Raw genomic sequence first — 21822 nt, 5'->3', positions numbered from 1 at the left:
GTTTTTCATCCGTTGTCCCTGGACAGATCTTAACATTGTCTACCTAAAAAACAACTGGTCAAAGTATTTGTGACATAATACATTCCTCTCAAAGGTCCGGCCGCTCTAAACCTTGATGCAAAACTCAATTTGTGTATGTTTCATATTTGTAATTTAAATCAGTGTTTTAATGTGTTCTATAAACAATAAAAAAAACACGTTATTGCATTAGAACTAAAGAAAAATAAACCTGACTTGCATTGAAAATAGATTTCATATTTTTTCCAGTGAGAGGTTAATTTAAAGGACTCTGTTAGACTAAATTACTTGATGAGAAAGACATTTTATAAAGTGATCACGTTGTGCATGATACAGAAAGTGCAATGAAATGGGTTGGAGTACAGTAGCTCAGTGGTTCACAAACTGGGGATCAGGACCCGCAAGAGGGTTGCCATTAATTTCTATGGGGAAGCCAGATCGTTAAGGAAAAAAAAAAAAAAAAAAAAAAAAAATTACTGAGTTTGATACCTGGAACACACAGGGTCTGAAGGCGGATCGAGATAGAGAACACGTCAAACAGAAATAAAATGAAAGGCCATTGAAGTGAAGTATTAAAATGTATCTACTGCAAAATAACTTAGTTTAGTGGACAAGCCGGGCCCCAATGAGGAGTGGTTGCAGTGTGGAGGCATCTCTTCTCCATTTAACGGCCATGTGTGACACAAGCTGAGCTTCAAGGACCCGAAAGCAGTTCTAGCAGGAGCCACTGTTAGCAACAGCCAGACTCAGCATGCACCTCTAGTTCTCAAATCATTAGGTGCATTTTGGATAACAGCATGCTCACCGAGTGAGAGCTTAACAGCAAAGTAATGAACAACTTTTACAGTAAATTTGTTACTTCAGCCTCTGGGTTGCAGGTTGTGCACTCTTCTCCACTGAGCCAAAATATACTCTTATTCCACAGGGCAGAAGTGGATCCTTCCAACAGGAAATTGGAAGAGCAAAACGTAAACAAAAAAAGTTTGTCTGGGTAGTGGTTGAATCTGTAAGAGCCCTGCCTAAATGCAGTCCTTAAGACAGTGGTTCCAGTGTGGCGATGTGGTCTCGTCTCCATTTAGCGGCCGTATGTGACAAGCTGAGCTTTACGGCACAGATAAGCTGCCCTGGTCACTTGCTAGAATAACGTGACTCAACTCAGAAGTAACATATCTGTAAGCCGATGACCATCCCTGGTTTGTAGTGGTCCAATTGAATAAGAAACAGGCACAGAAACACAATTCAGTAACAGTTTAATTCACATCGTCAGTCAGAATCAGTGGTTGACTTTACATTGCTTTTGAGAAAGAGCATGTAAATCTTCCCAAGGGATTACATTAACGGTGAAGTTGCACTTAAGATCCTGAAATTTAAAAAAAAAAAAAAGCACAAACAATTAGTGCATCCTGTTAAACATGACATTGATGTGCTGGGGCAGACCAGTTTTGGGCTTTAAGGCATTTTATACACAACCTGAAATCTTACACTTGCCTTGGGTTCAGAGTTGGAGTCACAGTCGTTAGCAGCGGTCTTGCACGTTGCACGGCCCAGGAGCATTTCCAGGAAGTAGTTAAATCCTCCGACAACCTATAGTTAGAGGAAATAGGACTCAGACATGCGGTTCATCACAAACAAATGAAACAATGCAAGTCATTGACTAAGAACGAGGATTAGGGCCAATGAAAAGAAAAAAAAGAAAAGGGTTCTGAGATGACATTGGCCCCAATCCTTTTCCGTAGTAGTAAAATAAGGTCTAACATTACCTGCATTTTAGCCGATATTGTGTTCAGAATCGCGTAATTAAACACGTCTTCAGTGTTGAGTTTGTTGAATTCAACCACAGCAAACTGCGCCGCTTCTAAAACATCGGTGCGGTTCACCGGGACGTCTTGAAAGCCTCCGTCAACCAGAGAGTGTTCGGTTACAAAGCGACCGATGAAAGCAGAAACAAAAACACAGAACCAGACAAACAGCATGATGGCAACAAGTGGTTCTGCAGTAGCTATCAGGAGTCCTGGTATCGGTTCTGAGTGGACTAGTTCACGGTCAAAGCCCAGTTAATATACCGTCTAGAGAAACACACACACACCTGTTTCCTATCTGGTGATGAACACCCACACAGGTGTTTCCAGGTAATCTGGCTGATTAGACCTCACCCCAGGACTCTGTGGGGTCTATAGACCGACTGATTATCTTTCTCTCGTTAGCTCAGATGCACCTGTTAGGTCAGGACTAATGAGACCTTTATTATTCTTATTGGTCAAAATATTGGTGACAGAATACATTCCTATCAACGCTCCGGCCCCTTTTAAACTTGATGCAAAATGTACACAATTTGTTTACAATTAATTTTTTTGATTGTAATTTAGATCAGTGTGTTTAAATATGTGCTTCATCTAAATTTTCCTTGCAACATACCTTCCCCATGGGGACAAAAAACGAACGAGTGATGAAACAAGCAAGAATTAAAAAAAAAAACATGTCACTGCACTAGAACTAAGGAAATTAAACCTGCTATGCATTGAACATAGGTTTTAATATTCTGTTTTCAGTGATAGGTTAATTTAAGGAGTCTGTTACAGACTAAATGACTTGATGAGAAGGGGATCTTGTGCACTGAACGGTTTCATATGTTGCAATCATGTTTTGCATGAAACAACTTTAGTTTCAGATCCAAAAAGTGCAATGAAATTTTTTAGAGTACAGTAGATCAATGGTTCTCAACCTGGGGATCAAGACCCTGCAAGACGGTCGCAATTCATTTCTGGGGGAAATTGCCAGATTGAAGAAAGACAATTAACTTTGGTAACTGGAACATAAACAGTCTGGAGGTGGAGTGCAGTAGAGACTGATCAAACCATAGAAATAAAATTTTAGAAAAACCATTGCACTGAAGTATTAAAAAAAAAAAAAAAAGTGGAATGGACACACCCTGCCTCAACTAAGACTCTTTCTGGAGACTGGTTGTAGTGTGGAGGTGTCTAGTCTCCATGTAACAGTCATGTGTCTGACACAAGCAGACCTTTAAGGACCTGGCAGCAGTTACAGCAGGAGCCACGGTTAATGACAGCCGGACCCCAGCATGCACCTGTAGTTCCCAAATCAGTGTTTTGGTTTGGATCACAGCATGCAATGTATTATTTTAGCCTCTGGGTTTGCACTCTTCTCCAGTGATCCAAGTATTTACCCATGTTTTAGTTCCACGGCATAGAAGTGGATCCAACAGAAAAGTGTATACAAGTACAACAGGTATAAGTGTCTTTGTAGTTGAATCTGTAGAAGCCCTGCCTCAATGCAGAGTCCGTAGGACGGTGTTTGCAGCGTGGAGAGGTGTAGTCTGCAGCCATGTGTTTGACTCCCAACTTAGCTTCACAGCTGCTGAGACACAGACAAGCTTCCCTAGTCACTCACTGGAATAATGAGAGTCAACTCAGTTAGAAGTGGCACATCTGTGAGCCAATGACATTCCTGGTTTACAACAGCCCCATTTTCAAGAAAAGATACTCAAACAATATTCACTCATTATTTATTTCCAACAGTCAGAATCAGATGTTGCTCTATTCCGTACACTCGCTTGTAGTGACTGCACGTGGCCGTCCCCGAGAGTAATGGACAATGAAGTGGCACACAAGCCTCTGAAATATGAATTAAACAGTTAACATATCCGGTTAAACAGAACATTGATGCACTGGGGGTTTTTAATACACAACCTGAAAATCTTACACTTGCCTTGGGTTTGGAGACACATGGTCGGTCATCAGCAGCAGCAGGTTTGCACGTTGCACGCCGCAGGCGCGTTTCCAGGATGTAGTTCCATGCTGGAACAAAGCCTGCAATACTCTAAAGTTACGGGAAACAGGACCATTAGACATGAGGTTTATTACAAACTAAGAAACTGACTATGAAAGGGCATTAGGGCCAAATGTCAAGTGTATTAGTTTTTAGATGAAAGTCACAAGTTACATTTGACACCCTAATCCTCTTCTGAACTAGAATAAGAAGGTTTAACGTTACCTGAACTTGGGCCGATGTTATTCCCACCATTCTGTAAGTCATCCATGTGTTGACTTTGTTTAATTCAGCCACAGCAAACTTTGCTGAGGCTAAAACTTTGACATCGGTCACCGGGACATCTTGTGGGTCACTGAGTATCTGTTGTTCAGTTACAAAGCGACCGATGAAAGCAGAAACAAAAACACAGAACCAGACAAACAGCATGATGGCAACAAGTGGTTCTGCAGTAGCTATCAGGAGTCCTGGTATCGGTTCTGAGTGGACTAGTTCACGGTCAAAGCCCAGTTAATATACCGTCTAGAGAAACACACACACACCTGTTTCCTATCTGGTGATGAACACCCACACAGGTGTTCCCAGGTAATCTGGCTGATTAGACCTCACCCCAAGACTCTGTGGGGGTCTATAGACCGACTGATTATTATCTTTCTCTCGTTAGCTCAGGTGCTCCTGTTAGGTCAGGACTAATGAGACCTTAATTATTCTTATTGGTCAAAATAATACACTCCTATCAAAGGTCCAGACGCTCAAAACCTTCATGCAAAACTTAGGTTTGCATTTCATTTTTTTGAATGTAATTTGAATCAATTTGTTTATATTTTATATAATATGCTTTACCTGTTTCCATACAACATAATTTTCCCCACTGGACTATAAACACGAACAAACTAACGATGAAACAAGCAAGAATAAAAGAACATGTCACTGCACTAGAACCAAGGAAAATTCAACCTGATTTGCATTGAAAATAGGTTTTAATATTCTTTTTCCCAGGAGGTTAATTTAAGGACTTTGTTAGAAACTAAATAACTTGAGATGTTGTGCACTGAACAATGCTTCATATTTTATAAAGTGATCACATTTTGAATGAAACTTTAGTTTTTAAAATGTACAATGAAATGAGTACAGTAGATAAATGGATCTCAACCTGGGGATCAAGACCTGCAAGAGGGTCCCAATTAATTTCTAGGGGGAAATCAGATTGAGAAAAGAAAAAACAACCTTGAATTTGGTACCTGGAACATAGCGGTCCCAAGGTGAGTCGAGGTAGAGAACTCAAATTATAAAAAAAAAATAAGTGATAGGCCATTGAACTTAAGTATTAAAATTAGTTCACAAGCCCTGCCTCAATAGTCCTGAGACGGTGGTTGCAGCTCGGCTCCATTTAGCGGCCAGGTGTCTGATACAAGTAGAGGTTTACAGTAGACCTTCAAGGACCTGGCAGCAATTGTTAGTGACAGCCGGAGTCCAGCATGCACCTCTAGTTCCCAAGTTGTGTTTGATTTGGATCACAGCATGCCAACCGCCAAGTAAATTACACAACATATCTTTTACAGTCTGTCAATTACTACATCAGCCTATTGTTTGCGGTTGTGCACTCTTCTCCAGTGATCAAAAATATTAGTTTTTTTTTTCCATTCCATGGGGTAGAAGGGGAGCCAACAGAAAAATGTATAAAAGTGAACGTATTTTAGAAGCCCTGCCTCATGCAGAGTCCGTAGACTGGAGAGTTTAGTCTGCAGCCATGTGTTTGACTCCCAATTAGCTGTTACACGCTGCCCAATGCCCAGACAAGCTTCCCTAGTCACTCACTGGAATAACGTGACGCAACTCAGTTAGAAGTGGCATATCTGAGAGCCAATGACATTCCTGGTTTAGAACAGCCCCGTTTTAAATGAAGAAAAGATACAGAAACAATATTCAATAATTTATTTCCAGTCAGAATCAGTTGTTGCTCTATTCCGTACACTCGCTTGTAGTGACTGCACGTGGCCGTCCCAGGGAGTAATAGACAATGAAGTGGCACACAAGTCTCTGAAATATGAATTAAACGGTTAGTATATCCTGTTAAAACAGAACATTGATGCACTGAGGTGTTTTATACATGACCTGAAAATCTTACACTTGCCTTGGGTTTAGAGACACATGGTTGGTTACCAGCAGCAATAGCAGCAGCAGGGTTGCACGTTGTACGTCTCAGGCGCGTTTCCAGGATGTAGTTCCATGCTGGAACAAAGCCTGCGATGCTCTGAAGTTACAGGAAACAGGACCCATAGGCATGAGGTTTATTAAAAAAATAAAACAAAATTCACATCAATGAAAATGAAAGAGCATTAGGGTCCAATGTCAAGTGTATGAGTTTTTAGGTGAAAGTCACAAGTTACATTTGACACCCTAATCCTCTTCCGGACTAGAAGGAGAAGGTTTAACGTTACCTGAACTTGGGCCGATGTTATTACCACCATTCTGTAAGTCACCCATGTGTTTGCATTGTTTAATTCAGACACAGCAAACCGTGCCGAGGCTAAAACTTTGACATCGGTCACCGAGACATCTTGCGGGGGACCGAGTATCTGTTGTTCGGTTACAAAGCGACCGATGAAAGCAGAAACAAAAACACAGAACCAGACAAACATGCAGTAGCTATCAGGAGTCCTGGTATCGGTTCTGAGTGACTAGTTCACGGTCAAAGCCAGTAATATACCGTCTAGAGACACACACAACACCTGTTTCCTATCTGGTGATCACACAGGTGTCTCCAGTTAATCTGGCTGATTAGACCTCACCCCGGGACTCTGTGGGGGTCTACAGACCGACTGATTATTAGGCTCGCCTGGAAAGTGGACGAGAGCAGGCGGCAGCAGCGGGGGGCGGTGACAGAAAGCTGCGGTAAAGTCGGCCAGTTTCCAGCCGATTCCAGCCGCCTTCAGGCTGGACAGGAAGTGACAAAAACACTGTGGTGCGATTCCGATTTAATAAAATATAATCAGACACACATATCAGCTGGTACACAGTCTCTAATTGTTTAAATTATGACAGATCTAGCTCTCAAAATGCTCCACATGAAATCTGTTGCTGATTTTAATTAACACACTGTAGATGATCCGTGATCTGATCAGATTTAGTCTCTCTGACATCTAAACGTCTCTATCAGCCTCACAACGTGTGTTCTGGACAGAATAAGTCTTTAAATCAGACAAATAGCAATTAAAATCCCTCCGATTCAAAAACAATAAAAAGTTTATATAAAACGTCATCATGTTGTAAACCTATCAGGTGTTAAATCAGCTGAGAGGCCGGCGTTTCCCAGCATGCTCTGGGTCCGCCTGGCTCTTGCAGTCGGTGAAAAGCAACTGCGCCGCCTGCGTCTCAGACCTGCGGCCGCCTTGCTCTCGTGAGATTTCCGTTGCCCCGTGTGCACGACGTCAGAGCGAGTCGGGATCAAGTCGGACACAAATTTAACCGGCGTGCAACGGACGCCGATCGACTGCGCAGACCTGGATCATCTGGAACGAGCCTACTATCTTTCTCTCATTAGCTCAGATGCACCTTTTAGGTCAGGACTAATGAGACCTTTATCATTCTTATTGGTGACATAATACACTCCTATCAAAAGGTCCAGACGCTCAAAACTTTCATGCAAAACTTGAATTGGTTTGCATTTCATTTTATTGTAATTTCAATCAGTGTGTTCAATATGTGCTTCATCTTTTTCTATAAAACAATTTCCCCAATGGACTATAAACACGAACAATGAAACAATAAAAGAACATGTCACTGTACTAGAACTAAGGAATATTCAACCTGATTTGCATTGAAAACAGGTTTTATATTCGGTCAAGTCAATGTATTACTACATCAGCCCATGGTTTGCAGGATGTGCACTCTTTGCCAATGATCCAAAATTTACTTTTGTTTCAATTCCATGGGGTAGAAGTGGAGCCAACAGAAGAATGTACAAAAGTGAACATATTTGTAGTTCAGTCTGTTGAAGCCTTGCCTCAATGCAGAGTCCGTAGACTGGAGAGGTGTAGTCTGCAGCCATGTGTATGACACCCAACTTCACAGCTGCCAAGGCACAGACAAGCTTCCCTTGTCACTCACTGGAATAACGTGACGCAACAGTTAGAAGTGGCATATCTGCGAGCCAATGACATTACTGGTTTCCAGCAGCCCCGTTTTAAATGAAGAAAAGATACTGAAACAATATTCAATGATAATTTATTTCCAACAATCAGAATCAGTGGCGGCGAAGTTCCGTACACTCGCTTGTAGTGACGGCACGTGGCCGTCCCTTAAAGTAATAGACGGTGAAGTGGCACACAAGCCTCTGAAATATAAATAAAACAGTATATCCGGTTAAACAGAACATTGATGCACTGAGGTGTTTTATACACGACCTGAAATCTTACACTTGCCTTGGGTTTAGAGACACATGGTTGGTTAGCAGCAGCAGGGTTGCACGTTGTACGTCGCAGGCGCGTTTCCAGGATGTAGTTCCATGCTGGAATTCCTTCGAAACTCTGAAGTTACAGGAAACAGGACCCATGGGCATAAGGTTTATTAAAAATTAAATGTACATAATTGAATATGAAAGAATTAGGGCCAAATGTCAAGTGTACGAGTTCTGAGATGAAAGTCAAAGTTCAAACTCAACTACATTGACAGCGGCCTAAATCCTCTCCGGGACTAGAATAAGAGGTTTAACGTACCTGAATTTGGGCCGATGTTATTTCCCCAACAGTCTGAAGTCATCCATGTGTTGGCAATATTAATGCAGCCACAGCAAACTGGCCGAGGTTAAAACATCGGGACGGTCACCGGGATTCTTGTGGGTCACGAGTCATCTGGTGTTCGTTGTTACAAAGCGACCGATGAAAGCAGAAACAAAAAACAGACCAGACAAACAGTCGATGGCAACAAGTGGTCTGCGTAGCTATCAGGAGTCCTGGTATCGGTCTGCGTGGACTAGTTCACGGTCAAAGCCCAGTTAATATACCGTCTAGAGAAACACACCCACACCTGTTTCCTATCGGGTGATGAAACACCCACACAGGGTCTCCAGTTTAAAATCTGGCTGATTAGACCTCACCCCAGGACTCTGTGGGGGTCTCTGGTGCGTTCATGCCACCTGGGAATATAAGGGAATTAGGGGAGAACTTCCACTTCTGCGGAATCTTTGGATTGGTACCATGGGGCTTATATGGAGTGAGATAGGAGTGAACAGAGTGTGTCTTCTTTTCTGTCATGTGGCGTTTGGCTAACAACGTGTTGCATTCTGCCACCAAAGTTGGGCGTAGCTAGAGCGTCAGGTGTGTGAAAACATGGAGGCACAGTGACAAAGGACCCCCCAAGCCTCTCAAACACATTAGGACTACGTTCCTCACTACAGTGTGTAAAGAGCTCAAAAACTAGACCTACTGACCTGAGTTGGTTTACTAGTTAATGCAATGGTCCGCACTTTAAAACTAAGTAAGCTTTCTCTGTTGAAACCAATGAACGACTCGGACCTTGATCATTGTGGGCCGTTGGCAATAGATTACATGTGTGAATTTGGTATATTGATGAGACGTTTGTAACCATTCAAACACATGACTTGTTGCCATCATGCTGTTTTAGTTCTGTGTTTTTGTTCTGCGTTCATCGGTTCGCTTGTAACGAGAAAAGATACTCGGTGACCCACAGATATCCGGTGACCGATCCCGATTTTTACCTCGGCACAGTTGCTGTGGCTGCATTAAATATTGCCAACAGGATGACTTACAGAACTGGTGGAAATAACATCGGCCCAAATTCAGGTAACTTAACTCTCTATTCTAGTCCGGAAGAGGATTAGGGCCGCTGTCAAATGTAGTGAGTTTGAACTTGTGACTTTCATCTCAGAATCATACACTTGACATGGGCCCTAATTCTTATATCAATATGCATTTAATTTTAATAAACCTTATGCCATGGGTCCGTTTCCTGTAACTTCAGGTTTCAAGGATTCCGCATGGAACTACATCCTGGAAACGCGCCTGCGACGTACAACGGGCAATGCGGTGCTGCTGATAACGACCAGTAACGCTAAAACCAAGGCAAGTGTAAGATTTCAGGTCGTGTATAAAACACCCAGTGCATCAATCTTCTATTTAACCGGATATACTAAACTGTTTAATTCCTATTAGAGGCTTGTGTTGCCACTTCACGGTCTATACTTTTGGGACGGCACGGCAGTCACTACAAGCGAGGGTACGGAATACAACAACTGATTCTGACTGTGGAAATAAATCATAAATATTGGTTTCTGTATCTTTCTTCATTTAAAACGGGTGCTTGAATGTCATGGCTCTCAGATATGCCACTCTAACGGCGTTGCGTCACGTATCCAGTGAGTGACGAGGAGCTTGTCTGTGCCTGGCAGCTGTAACGCTAAGTGGGAGTCATACACATGGCTGCAGACTACACCTCTCCAGTCTAGGACTCTGCGTTGCGGCAGGGCTTCTACAGAACTGAACTACAAGCGTTAACTTTTGTACATTTCTGTTGACTCCACTTCTACCCCATTGGGAATTAAAACAAAAGTAAATATTTTGGATCACGGAGAAGAGTGCACAACCGCACAACCATGGGCTGTAGTAATTGAAAGACTGTAAAAGTTGTATAATTTACTGGCGGTTGGCATGCTGTGATCCAAATAAAACACAATTGGGAGCTAGAGGTGCATGCTGGACTCCGGCTGTAATTGTGCCAGGTCCTTGAAGGTCTACGTAAACCTTACTTGTATCAGCACTGGCCGCTAATGGAGCAGAGCACCTCCATCACAACACCAGTCTCAGGACTATTGAGGCAGGGCTTGTCTGTGAAACTAATTTTAATACTTCAGTTCAATGGCCTATCACTTTTATAATTTGTGTTCTCTACCTCGACTCACCTTGGGACCCTTATTTAGTCCAGGTACCAAATCAGGATTTTTTTTATTTTTCAACTGATTTTCCCTAGAAATTATATGGGACCCTCTGCAGGTCTTGATCCCCAGGTTTGAGAACATTGATCTACTGTACTCAAACACATTTCATTGCACTTTTGCATCTGAAAACTAAAGTTCATGTAAAAATGTGATCACTTTAAAATATAAGCATCGGTTCAATACTCAGTCATTTAGTCCATAACAGAGTCCTTAAATTAACCTATGCTGGCAAAGAATAAAACCTATTTTCAATGCAAACAGGTTTGAATTTTCCTTAGTTCTAAGTAGTGACATGTTCTTTATACTTGCTTGTTTCACATTGTTAGTTGTTGTGGTTATATGTCGTGGGGAAATTATGTTGTAGGAAACGGTGAAAGCATATAATTTAAAAACATGATTCAAATTACAATCAAAAATGAAATGCAAACAAAGTGTATAAGTGTATTATGTCACAAATATTTTGACCAATAAGAATAATAAAGGCTTCATAGTCCTAACCTAACAGGGCATCTGAGATGACAAGAGAAAGATAATAACTCAGTCGGTCTATAGGACCCCACAGAGTCCTGGGGTGAGGTCTAATCAGCCAGATTAACTGGAACACTGTGTGGGTGTTCCCATCCAGATAGGAAACAGGTGTGTGTGTGTTTCTCTAGACGGGATATTAACTGGCTTTGACCGTGAACTAGTCCACTCAGAACCGATTACCAGGACTCCTGATAGCTACTGCAGAAAACTTGTTGAGATCATGCTGTTTCTGGTGTCTGTGTTTTTGTTTCTGCTTCATCGGTCGCTTTGTAACCGAGCAACAGATACTCGTGAACCACAAGATGTCCCGGTGACTGACCTGAGTTTAGCCTCAGCAGAGTTTGCTGTGTCTGAATTATAACAAAGCAACACACGGATGATGTACGAAATTGGTGGAAATAACATCGGCCCAAATCAGGTAACGTTTAACTTCACTCTTGTGAACGAGAAGAGGATTAGGGACGATGTCAAAGTAGTTGTGTTTGAACGTGACTTCAATCTCAGAAATAGTCACTTGGCCCGTAACATCTTTCAATTTCAGAGGTAATTTTCTTTTTGAATAACCTTAGCCATGGTCTTGTTTCCTGTAACTTTAGAGGATGCAGCATTTGTTCCAGCATGGTAATCACCTGGAAATGCATCTGCGGACGTGCAACCTGCAACCCTGGTGTAAAAAGACATGTATTTCACTCCAAACCCAAGGTAAGAGTCAGTTGTGTATGGAACTCGGAAAACACACCTTAAAGACCACACATGGTTGCTCAAGTGCATTAATGTGATCGTGTTAACAGGAGGCACTAACTGTTTGCTTTGACATTTTATATTCAGGAGCTCAGTGCCACTTCACTGTGTATTAATCTCTGGAACACCCAAGTGCTCTCACGAAAGCGAGTGTGGAGGACATGGCTTGTCTGATGTGCAAAGAAAAATACTTGGAATATTGTTTCTGTATATCTAATATGGGCCATATGAACAGGGATGTAAAGGTTCACATTATGGCACGTTGAGTTGAGTCAACATTACTTGATGCCGAGGAGTGGGGCAGCTTGTATCCGTCAACAACTCGGCCGCCTAATTCGGAACGAGGACACCTCCCTGCAACACGTCATGAGGACTAATCAGACCGATTCAACAACCCAGCGAAACTAATATATTTACTAGCTTGTGCTACATTTAGCGTTGTGCACATACTGTTGTGAGGACCAATTTTACTCGGTGGAATTAAAACACATGATAAATATTTTGGAGTTGCTGGACAAGTAAGAATCCAAATCAAAACCCAATGATTTGGGAACTACAGTGCAGTGGAGTGGCAGTCACTAAAGGGGCTCCTGCTATAAACTGCAACAGGTCCTTGACGCTTGGTTCAGACACATGGCCGCAAAATGGAGACGAGACACTCCACCTCAACCGTCTCCGAGGATCTCTTCGTTGGAGGCAGGCTATCTGCGCTTTTTTGTTTTTATTTTTTTTCAAAATGTGTGTGTTTAAGACACATTTAAGTTATTTAAAATAAAGTCAGAGTAGAAATGTAAACCAAAAAGTTTGCATTAGGTTTAGAGGGGTGTGAGCTTTGAGCTGGAGGATATGCCACAAATCTTTCTGACCAATTAAAGAACATGAAGGTCTCATTAGTCAGACGTACGGGTGCATCTGGACTACCGAGAGAAAAAATATCATTCAGGTCTAAACATTCTCAAAGTGAAAACGTCATCGGTGCTATGTGGGAAAATGGGGTACGGTTTGCTTGAACAGGTTTCCAGTTGGTGACAACAGACCGTAGTTCAGGTGTTGAAATGGTTAGAAACGGTTGTTTAGTTCTACAATATGCAAAATGTACACATACGTGTAATCTATTGTACACACTGTAGTAGGGGAGGACATAGTAGCATAATGTGTATTGAAGGCTTTGGGGCGGTCTCTTGTCTTGTGGCCCCATTGTTTAACCCACCTGATCTTTCTAGGTTCGGCCCAACAGTTGGTGGGAGTAGTAATGCAACAATTGTTATGCAAACGCCAACATGACAGAAAAAGAAGAACACGCATGTCATCCCGATATCACTCCCAATATTAAGCCCCCATTGTACACAATCCGAAGTCTCCAGAGATGGGGAGTTCTCACCTTATTAGACAATCGCTGGCAGTCTGAAAAACACATGTAACAGGGGGCATGTCCCTGATATCTCCAGTGGCATGAACAGCAATCATAAGGACACACAGAGTCCTGGGGTGGAAAACAGGGTGTGTGTGTTAGGTGAACCACCCGTCCGAGTAGCGCGGGCGCGAACAGGTTTGAAGCCAATTTACGCGTCCCGCAAATTGAGACACTGTCACGCTAATCAATGCCTGCCAAAAAAAAGTTGGTCGCCTCTAATCTGGAGCTACGAGGCAGCCAAACGAACATTAGGCCGTGGACATGAACTGCGCCTGTCGAGTAGACGAGAGCAGGCGGCCGCAGACGGGGGGTTGGTGGGGGGGGGGGAAATAAAAGCCTGCGGTAAAGTCAGGCAGTTTCCAGCGATTCCAGAACAGGAAGTGATAGTGATTAACACTGTGGTGCGATTCCGATTAATAAATCTAATCAGACTCACATATCAGCTGGAATCAGTCTCTAGTTTAATTCGAGCTTCTCAAAGGGTCTACATGAGATCGTTGCTGATTTTAATTAACACAGACTGGAGATGATTTGAATCTGATCAGTTTAGTCTCTCGACTTCTAAACGTCTCTATCAGCCAAGAATGTCCAGAATATGACTGTAAAAATCGAAAATAGGTGAAAATCCCTCCGATTCGGTTGTCATGACAAGGCGCACGCACAGTGCATACCAAAACACATGGGAAGGGAATTTTAGGCATGGGCTTTCAATCAAAAAATGGAGAGAAAGAGCCACGAGTCTGAGCAAGTCTGAGCCCCCCCCCACCATCAGTTAGAAAGGACGGTGGGTTTATAGGAAGACTGGGAAGACTCTTTAGTTTAAAACTGTCCGTGTGAGCCATTACACTTCCGTAGTCCTAAATTTCAATATAGTATTTAAAGTGCCAAGAATTGTACTGAAAAATAAAATGAAATAGCTAAAGTAAATCGTAAGTGGAAGTGCATCGTCAATTGATATTAAATTGTATGAGATTTCAAAATATTAATCTTATTTAGAAAAAAATAACACATTGGTTGGCATATTCATGGAGCTTACCTCAGCAGTATCCACATGGTCAGGGGCATAGGGCGATATTAATTATCCCATGTACGTGGTTGTGCTTAGAAATGGGTAAACCTTATTAGTGAGTCTGCCCGTGGGCGGGGGCACCGCTTGCGCCAGGCAGGTGTCCAACATTGTCATCAGAAACATACCATGTCCCCCTTGGGTTATGTAGCAGGTGGTCACCTAGGTGTTGTGTTGCTCTGACGGATAATAACGGGCTTTGACCGGAACTTCCACCTCAGAACCGATCACCAGGACTCCGATAGACTACTGCAGGAACTTGTTGCCTATCCGACGTTTGTCTGGTTCGTGTGTTTGTTTCGGCTTTATCGGTCGCTTTGTAACCGAGAGCAACAGATACTCGGGAACCACAAGATGTCCCGGGACTGATCCTGAGGTTATATCCTAAGCAGAGTTTTCTGTTCTAATAGTAACTATGCCAACACACGGACGAATTCACAAATTAGTGTGAAATAACATCTGCCAAAAATTCAGGTATACGTTTAAAACTTACTTTTGTACGGAAGAGGATTAGGTCCAATGTGAAAGTGTAGTGTGCGTTGAAACTGTGGACTTTCATCTCAGAACCATTCCGCTATGTATATCTGATTTTTAATATCCAATGCCTATGGGTCCAGAGTTTCTGTAACTTTAGAGTATCGCCAGTATTGTTTCCAGCATGGTGGCTACTACATCCTGGAAACGCGCCTGAAGACAAAACGACGTGCAAACCTGGCGCTCAAAAAACACGTGTAACCAAACCAAGTTAGGTTTCAGGTTTGGGTTGGTTTTTTATGGAATCATAAAAAGCAACTTAAATCACATGGTCACTTGTCTGCCCAGTGCAGTAATGTCCTGTTACCAGGATACACTAATTGCGGCCTCTTCTATTTCGGACGCGTCTGTCTCCATTAGCGGCCGGGTGCTCACAAGTAGAGCTTAGAGCAGACATGTCCAGACAATTGTAAAGGAAGCTCGGTGTAGTGACAGCGCTCCAGCTGCACTCTGGTTCCCAATTCAGTTGGGCTTGAGGAAAAGGAAAAAAAAAAAAAATATAATATATATATAAATCACCATGCCAGAGGTTGGGCATTAACAGCCAACTAAAGGTCAAGAATATTAGTCAGGTTTTACATCACAGCGTAGAAATTGAATCTTCCAACAGCAAATACAAACGTGCATTTCTTGTTGGGTTAGTTGACTCTCCAAGATCACTGCATCAATGCAGAGACCTAGACGGGGCCATGTGTAACACCAAGCAGAGCTTTAAAGCACAGACAGCTGCCTGGTCACTCACTGGAATAAGGTGAACTCAACTCAGAAGTGGCTATATGTGAGCAATGACATCCTGTTCATAGTGGCCAATGTTCAATAAATATTGCACAGAAAACCAGTTCAACAACGTTTATTCACAACGTCAGTCAGAATCAGGGGTTGACTTACATGATCTTTGAGAAAGGACACGTGAATCTCCCAAGGGATTACATAGCGCATGAAGGACGTGCACTTATATTCGAAATATCTAAAAAAAAAAATAAAGCAGAGCCAATTAGTGCATCCTGGTAAACATTTGACAGCGATGCACTGGGGCCAGACCAGTGTTAGGCTTCAAGGTGTGGTTTATAACACACACCTGAAATCTACACTTTGCCTTGGGTTTCAGGTTGGAAATCAAAGCGTTAGCAGCGTTGCTTTGAAAGCCAGCAGTGTGCCGGTCCGTACACGTTGCGTTCAGGGCATTTCAGGGAAGTAGTTAAATCCTGCGACAACCTAAATGTACAGAAAACAGGACTCAAGACATGTGGAGATCACAAACAAAAAAAAAAAAAAAATAAAAAAAAAAAAAAAAAAAAAAAAAAAAAAGCAAACTCATTGAATATAAGGATTAGGGCCATGTCAAAAAAATGTGGTTCTGAGATTAAACAAATTGAACATGGCCCTATCTCTTCCATAATAGAAAACTAAGGTTAACATACCTGCATTTCAGCTGATGTATGTCCAGAATGGCGTAATAAAAGAGTCGGCTACGTGGCTTGTTGAATATCAACCACAGCAAACTGCGCCCGCTTCTAAAACGTCGGTTCTGTCACCGGGGTCTTTCTAGCCCCGGGAGGAGGACGGAGATTGTTATGTTACAAAGCGGACGGTGAAAGCAGCAGAAACCAACAAACAGAACCAGCCAAACAGCATGATGGCAACAATGGGTTCTGCCAGATAGCTATCAGAGTCCGGTATCGGTTCTGAGGGACTAGTCACGGGCAAAGTCCCGTTAATATACCGGTCTAGAGAAACACACACACACCTGTTTCCTATCTGGTGATGAACAACCCACAGGTGTTCCAGGTCAATCTGGGGATTAGACACTCACCCCGGACTCTGTGGGGGTCTATGACCGATGATATTATTCTTGCTCTCACATAGGATAGAGACGCACTTGTAGGTCGGACCAAATGAGGACCGTTTTATTATTCTATTGATTCAATTATTTAGCGAGACATAAACATACTCTCAAAGCTGCAGCCCCTATAAACTGTGATGCAACACTGTAATATTAATTATTTGATGTAATTTAAAAGTGTGTTTAATACAGCAGATCAGTGGTTCTCAACTATGGGGTCGGGAACCCCCAAAGAGGGTTGCCAAGAAGCTGGGCTGTAGTTACGGTCTCCGGCGAAAGTCTATGGCATCGCTGTGTCACATTTTTCCTTTTTATGATAATATTCAGCACTTGATGTTAAGTTCACACCATTGCTGCCATACAACAACGTATATAATCAGTTTTATGAAGCAGAGACCGTTTACTTTTGCATGGATTCAGGGACAGTTTCACAATAATGGATTCACGAAAGTAAAAGTTACAAGAATAGAAAGAATTAAAACACAGGGTAAAAAAAAAATATCAATATAAACTGCAGGTAGAGCACAAAGGTGTAAGACAATTTTACCAGGTTTAAAAAATAAATTAAAACACGATTAAGCAAGTCGGTCATATTTTAATATTAACTCGTGGTAATAAGATTGCGATGAGTCAACTCTCGACGTGGCCGGTGACGTCAAAACGCGTCTTGACCACTGTTGCCATGTAACCACAGAGCCGGAAGGGGACCCTCAAACCGTCAAGCTAGGAGCCTAAAAGACTAGCTGGTGGCTAAATGAGCAGTGGGGGGCTAGTCACAGGAAATCAAAAGCTTTCTTGGCGAACCGAGGACCGGAGGGATGAGCAGAACAGACCAGTTGAGGGTGAACACAGGGAAGTGAGAGATGGTTGTTCTGGACCCTTTGGTAACGTTAGCTAAAAGCTAGAGTTATAAGCGTAGTAGCTAGCTTGTTGGCGAAGGAGTGTCAAGCCATAGATCAGCACCCAGATCACAGTACGTGACTAGACGTTAGCGTGTTTTTACACGCTAGGAACCAATCGAGTTGTGAGAATGGACGTAATCCAACCTGACCCCACACAACAAAAAGGGATACGTTTCCAAAGCCCGTAAATATCAAAACTTCGAAGTAAACGTGTAGTCATATTGATACATTTAACTTATTCTGTAATGAAATAACAGTAAGTGTACTTATGCATTAATAAATAAATTGAAATAGGGTGAAGATGCACGTTTACACTATTGTTTTACAGATTCTAGTTTAGGGTGGACAAGATTTTCTCAGACAAAATCCGGGAGGACATTTCAGATCAGAAAACATTATAACTCAAACACCACTCATGTAGCTCTTAGACTAGACCAAAGCCGTCTATTAGGGGGATGAGCGCCTTAAAGCTCTGATCCTAGAATCACCCTGCGCTACTTCATACTTATACTCCACTACATCGAGGGATGGTTGTAATGTTTACGAACTACATTATTGCACGCTTTTGATGTATGCTTCAGGATTGTTTCATGAAAGGCTAGTGAGGTATCGGATTCATAAAAACTATTTGAGGACATATCTCTTCTGACATGACCAGTATTAAACAATTGCAGCAGTAGGCAGAAACAAGTACAATGTAAGTAATAAAGAATATGTCCATGGATTTATACGTTCATAAAAGTGGCCGTTTGCTGCTGACAGATCAGATGCATATTTAAGGTGTCTGACCAACAGTATGGAAAGGGATTCTAAGGGGTCGACACGCTTCTGTAAAGATTAAGATCCTTTTTAAAAATAAAAGTATGAAAATACACTTGCCTAAAACCCACCGACGATCCATGTAAAGAATAGTTATTTAGAATCGAAAATACGGCTTTTAAAGTCAAGTTTTCTTCTTTCACTTCCCAATTGGGTCTGTAGTGACAGTAAAACGGGGAACTTTCCGGGGACGAATCAGACTTCGGGACAAGTCACTACAAAAACCGGGACTGGTCACGGAAAGGGGATGTTCGGTTCACCCTAATCTAGTGCTAAGGGCTTGGTAGATTTAACATCGTCGAAGAGTCAGGAGTTTTGAACGCAAACGTTCTGGTTTTTGTGGCACAACAGTTGTTTTACACTCCAATGAGACCTCCAAACGTCATATTTAATGTCAGTTTTGTCTCTCAACTGTACTGAAGTTGTTATAGGAAATGACTATTATAGCCTAAGGTAGTGTTACGGTCGTGAAAGTCCAGAAAAGTATAGAGATATAGAGGCGACACAATACTCACATAAGTTCTAAGGTGAAGACTTGATGACATTGAAAGTGAAATTTTGTTTAGAAAAAACAAACATCAGAAATATAGATTTTTTTCCTCAAATCCCATCATTAGCACACATAAAACACATGGATCTTATCACGGGAAGAGACGCACACACGTTAGAGCTATACATTTCTATGGGGCGTGTACATGCCCATCATATTGGTCCTCATACCTGAAACCACAAGGCGTACTGGCCGGGATGGACTCCGTGGTTTACAGTTATATATCTGTAATGAATCAGTAGTGCGAGAAGCGTGTTTTATGCATCTGAGAACAATCGGTTTCTCGGGTATAAGCTTTATAAACACTGCCGGCACCACAGCTCGCTAAGGCTTCAACTCATAGGTCTGAAGTGACACGAGAAAGTAAGTGGAGGAAATGAAAGCAGAGGAAAGGAAAGAGGATGAAACTGGGACTAGTTTATTTCACAGCTTACGGCGCAGAGAAGCGATCGGGAAGAAGATATGGTTTGTGTTAATTACAGACGAGATGCAAATAAAAGGTTAAGTTAAATGTTACTGAGTGCTATGAATTCAGAAATGTAGGAGAAACAAAGGCAATATAAAATATTACAAAGGAATATATAGATATTTATCCTCATCCTTCCTTTATGCCAGGCATCAGGCTTAGAGTATATATAATTGTGTGTATATATTGTTTGTTGGGTGTTTGGTTTGAATGTCGTAAGACATGAGAGAAACTATGCTCCAAAGGAAAAATTCCTCGGATGTGTCGTCAACCGGTCAATAAAGCTGATTCTGATTCTGATTCTGATTTGTATGTTCCTAACCTTGTGTGTGTGTGGGTTAACATGTGACCACGTGCTCTGCAGGACATCTTCTGCATGTTTTCTAAGACAATTCTTCATTGTGTTCATCATGCAGAGACGTGACTACAGCGCTGATTCTAGTGATGGTCGGCTCCCCCCAGATGCTGAACCGACGAAGTGGGAGGTCAGCAGCAATTACTTTAGAGCTGACCCACAGGCCCGAGAGCACAACAGCTCAGTGCAAGATAAACAAGGCGTTGTCTATTCACGACAAGGGATTCCCGTTATCCCATCAAATCTTTACCCACTTATACCAATTTAATCCAGTTGTCCTTCTGGGGAAGGGACAGGAAGGACGATAGTATGGATGGTACAAATGTATAGATCTACGCCATGTACCACCGTACAGTTGAATGACAGAGAACAAAACATCAATTTTCCAACATTAAAATCACAAAATGATGCAGCCTCGGGAATTGATGTCTTTATTAAGACTTTTGGGATGACCCACAAGGAAAAATTGAAATTTCAGAATCCGTTTGCAAGAAATACACTAATCAAACAAAAAATCTCTCTTGTATTCTGTTGAGGTTTTATAGCGATTCGCACCTCTTTATGTGGATGATGGTGCCTTGTCAGAGCGTGTTATGGGTTGCTGTTTCAAGGACCTTCTGTAAACAAAAAGTCCACAATAAAAGCCTACGGGAAAGGCTGAAATGTGTGTGGACAACAGAGCTTCCAGGGTTAGGCGACTCAGTTTCTCAATTGTGTGCAACAAACTGTTATTTGTGTTTCACAGCCGCTTATTATGAAAAACTAACTTTCGGCTGAGCAAACGTACAATGGATCACATGACGGGACTGCTGTTAAGTTACATCCGTCTGCTGCAATCTCGTTGTTGAAGTAAGTCTGAAGTCTTTGAGTATTGTTTAGTATGATGAATACTGTGTAGTTGTGGAAGTAAGTCTGACTGTGTAGGGGTGTGCATACGTTTATGTATGATGAATACTTGCTTATGTTGTTGAAGTAAGTTCTGATGTTGAGGTATGATGAATACTGCTGTATGTCGTTGAATTACAGTCTGATTGTTTATGTATGATGAATACGTTTATGTATGATGAATAATGCTGTATGTTGTGAAGTAAGTTGATTTTTATGTATGATGAATACTGCTGTATGTGTGAAGTAAGTCTGACTGTTTATGTATGATGAATACGTTTTATGTGTGATGAATACTGCTGTATGTCGTTGAAGTAAGTTGATTGCTTCTTGTGATGAATATGTTTAGTATGATGAATATGCTGTTATGTCGTTGAATAAGTTGATTGTTTATGTATGAGGACTTACTGTTATGTATGATGAATACTGCTGTATGTGTTGAGTAAGTCTGATGTTATGTCTGATGAATATTGCTGTATGTTTTAAAGTAAGTATGATTTTATATTGATGAATACGTTATGATGATGATACGGTTTATGTATGATGAATACTGCTGAATGTCGGTGAAGTAAGGCTGACTGTTATGTATGATGAATACTGCGTATGTTGGTAAAAAGTAATTGATTTTTATATATGATGAAATTTGTGATGTGATATCGTGCTCTTGAAGCTTTCTGTTGGGCTGTCTGCCAGTCCTCCAGGGAGGTTTGGTTGCTGTTTTTGAAAGACCTAAAGACACGCAACAACAGCCAGGACGGGTGTAATAACGGATTTCTTGCATTCTAACCAGAGAATAGAGAAAAAGTCTAAAAAATCCATACAATCCAAATCATTCAGCCTGTTATATTGTTATAGAAACCTACCATAAACCAATGAACTTATTTTACACATCTTTTTTTGCACCTTGCTGGAAGCTGACAAGGGTGTTGTCATGGAACCATAACCCTCCAACAGGCTGTT

General features: G+C 41.8%; 2 protein-coding genes across 2 annotated transcripts; both read right to left on the bottom strand.

The window, feature by feature from the left end:
- Nucleotides 1-873: 873 nt before the first annotated feature.
- On the bottom strand, nucleotides 874-2058 carry LOC116671596 (cystatin-C). Its single transcript, XM_032502944.1, has 3 exons — nucleotides 1779-2058; nucleotides 1501-1602; nucleotides 874-957 (listed from the first exon to the last, which is right to left on the bottom strand). Exons 1-3 carry the CDS (start codon nucleotides 1989-1991, stop codon nucleotides 874-876), a joined length of 399 nt encoding a protein of 132 aa, XP_032358835.1. The 5' UTR covers nucleotides 1992-2058.
- A 3708-nt stretch (nucleotides 2059-5766) lies between these two features.
- Nucleotides 5767-6462, bottom strand: LOC116671595 (cystatin-POGU1). Its single transcript, XM_032502943.1, has 3 exons — nucleotides 6246-6462; nucleotides 5933-6058; nucleotides 5767-5844 (listed from the first exon to the last, which is right to left on the bottom strand). The coding sequence occupies exons 1-3, from the start codon at nucleotides 6444-6446 to the stop codon at nucleotides 5767-5769; spliced, it is 405 nt and encodes a 134-aa protein (XP_032358834.1). The 5' UTR covers nucleotides 6447-6462.
- Nucleotides 6463-21822: the final 15360 nt, after the last annotated feature.

This window comes from Etheostoma spectabile, chromosome 21, assembly GCF_008692095.1.
Source record: "Etheostoma spectabile isolate EspeVRDwgs_2016 chromosome 21, UIUC_Espe_1.0, whole genome shotgun sequence".
Taxonomy (NCBI): domain Eukaryota; kingdom Metazoa; phylum Chordata; class Actinopteri; order Perciformes; family Percidae; genus Etheostoma; species Etheostoma spectabile.
The sequence above is the reverse complement of the archived record's forward strand: the minus strand, read 5'-3'. Positions and strand labels throughout refer to the sequence as shown.

Coding starts and splice junctions, on each gene's coding strand:
- LOC116671596 (XM_032502944.1), bottom strand. CDS start 1,991: ATGCTGTTTGTCTGGTTCTGTGTTTTTGTTTCTGCTTTCATCGGTCGC. Junction 1,603..1,778: donor CAATATCGGCTAAAATGCAG/GTAATGTTAGAC, acceptor CTCTAACTATAG/GTTGTCGGAGGATTTAACTA. Junction 958..1,500: donor ACTCTGAACCCAAGGCAAGT/GTAAGATTTCAG, acceptor TCCTGTTGGAAG/GATCCACTTCTGCCCTGTGG.
- LOC116671595 (XM_032502943.1), bottom strand. CDS start 6,446: ATGTTTGTCTGGTTCTGTGTTTTTGTTTCTGCTTTCATCGGTCGCTTT. Junction 6,059..6,245: donor TAACATCGGCCCAAGTTCAG/GTAACGTTAAAC, acceptor CTGTAACTTCAG/AGCATCGCAGGCTTTGTTCC. Junction 5,845..5,932: donor TCTCTAAACCCAAGGCAAGT/GTAAGATTTTCA, acceptor TTCATATTTCAG/AGACTTGTGTGCCACTTCAT.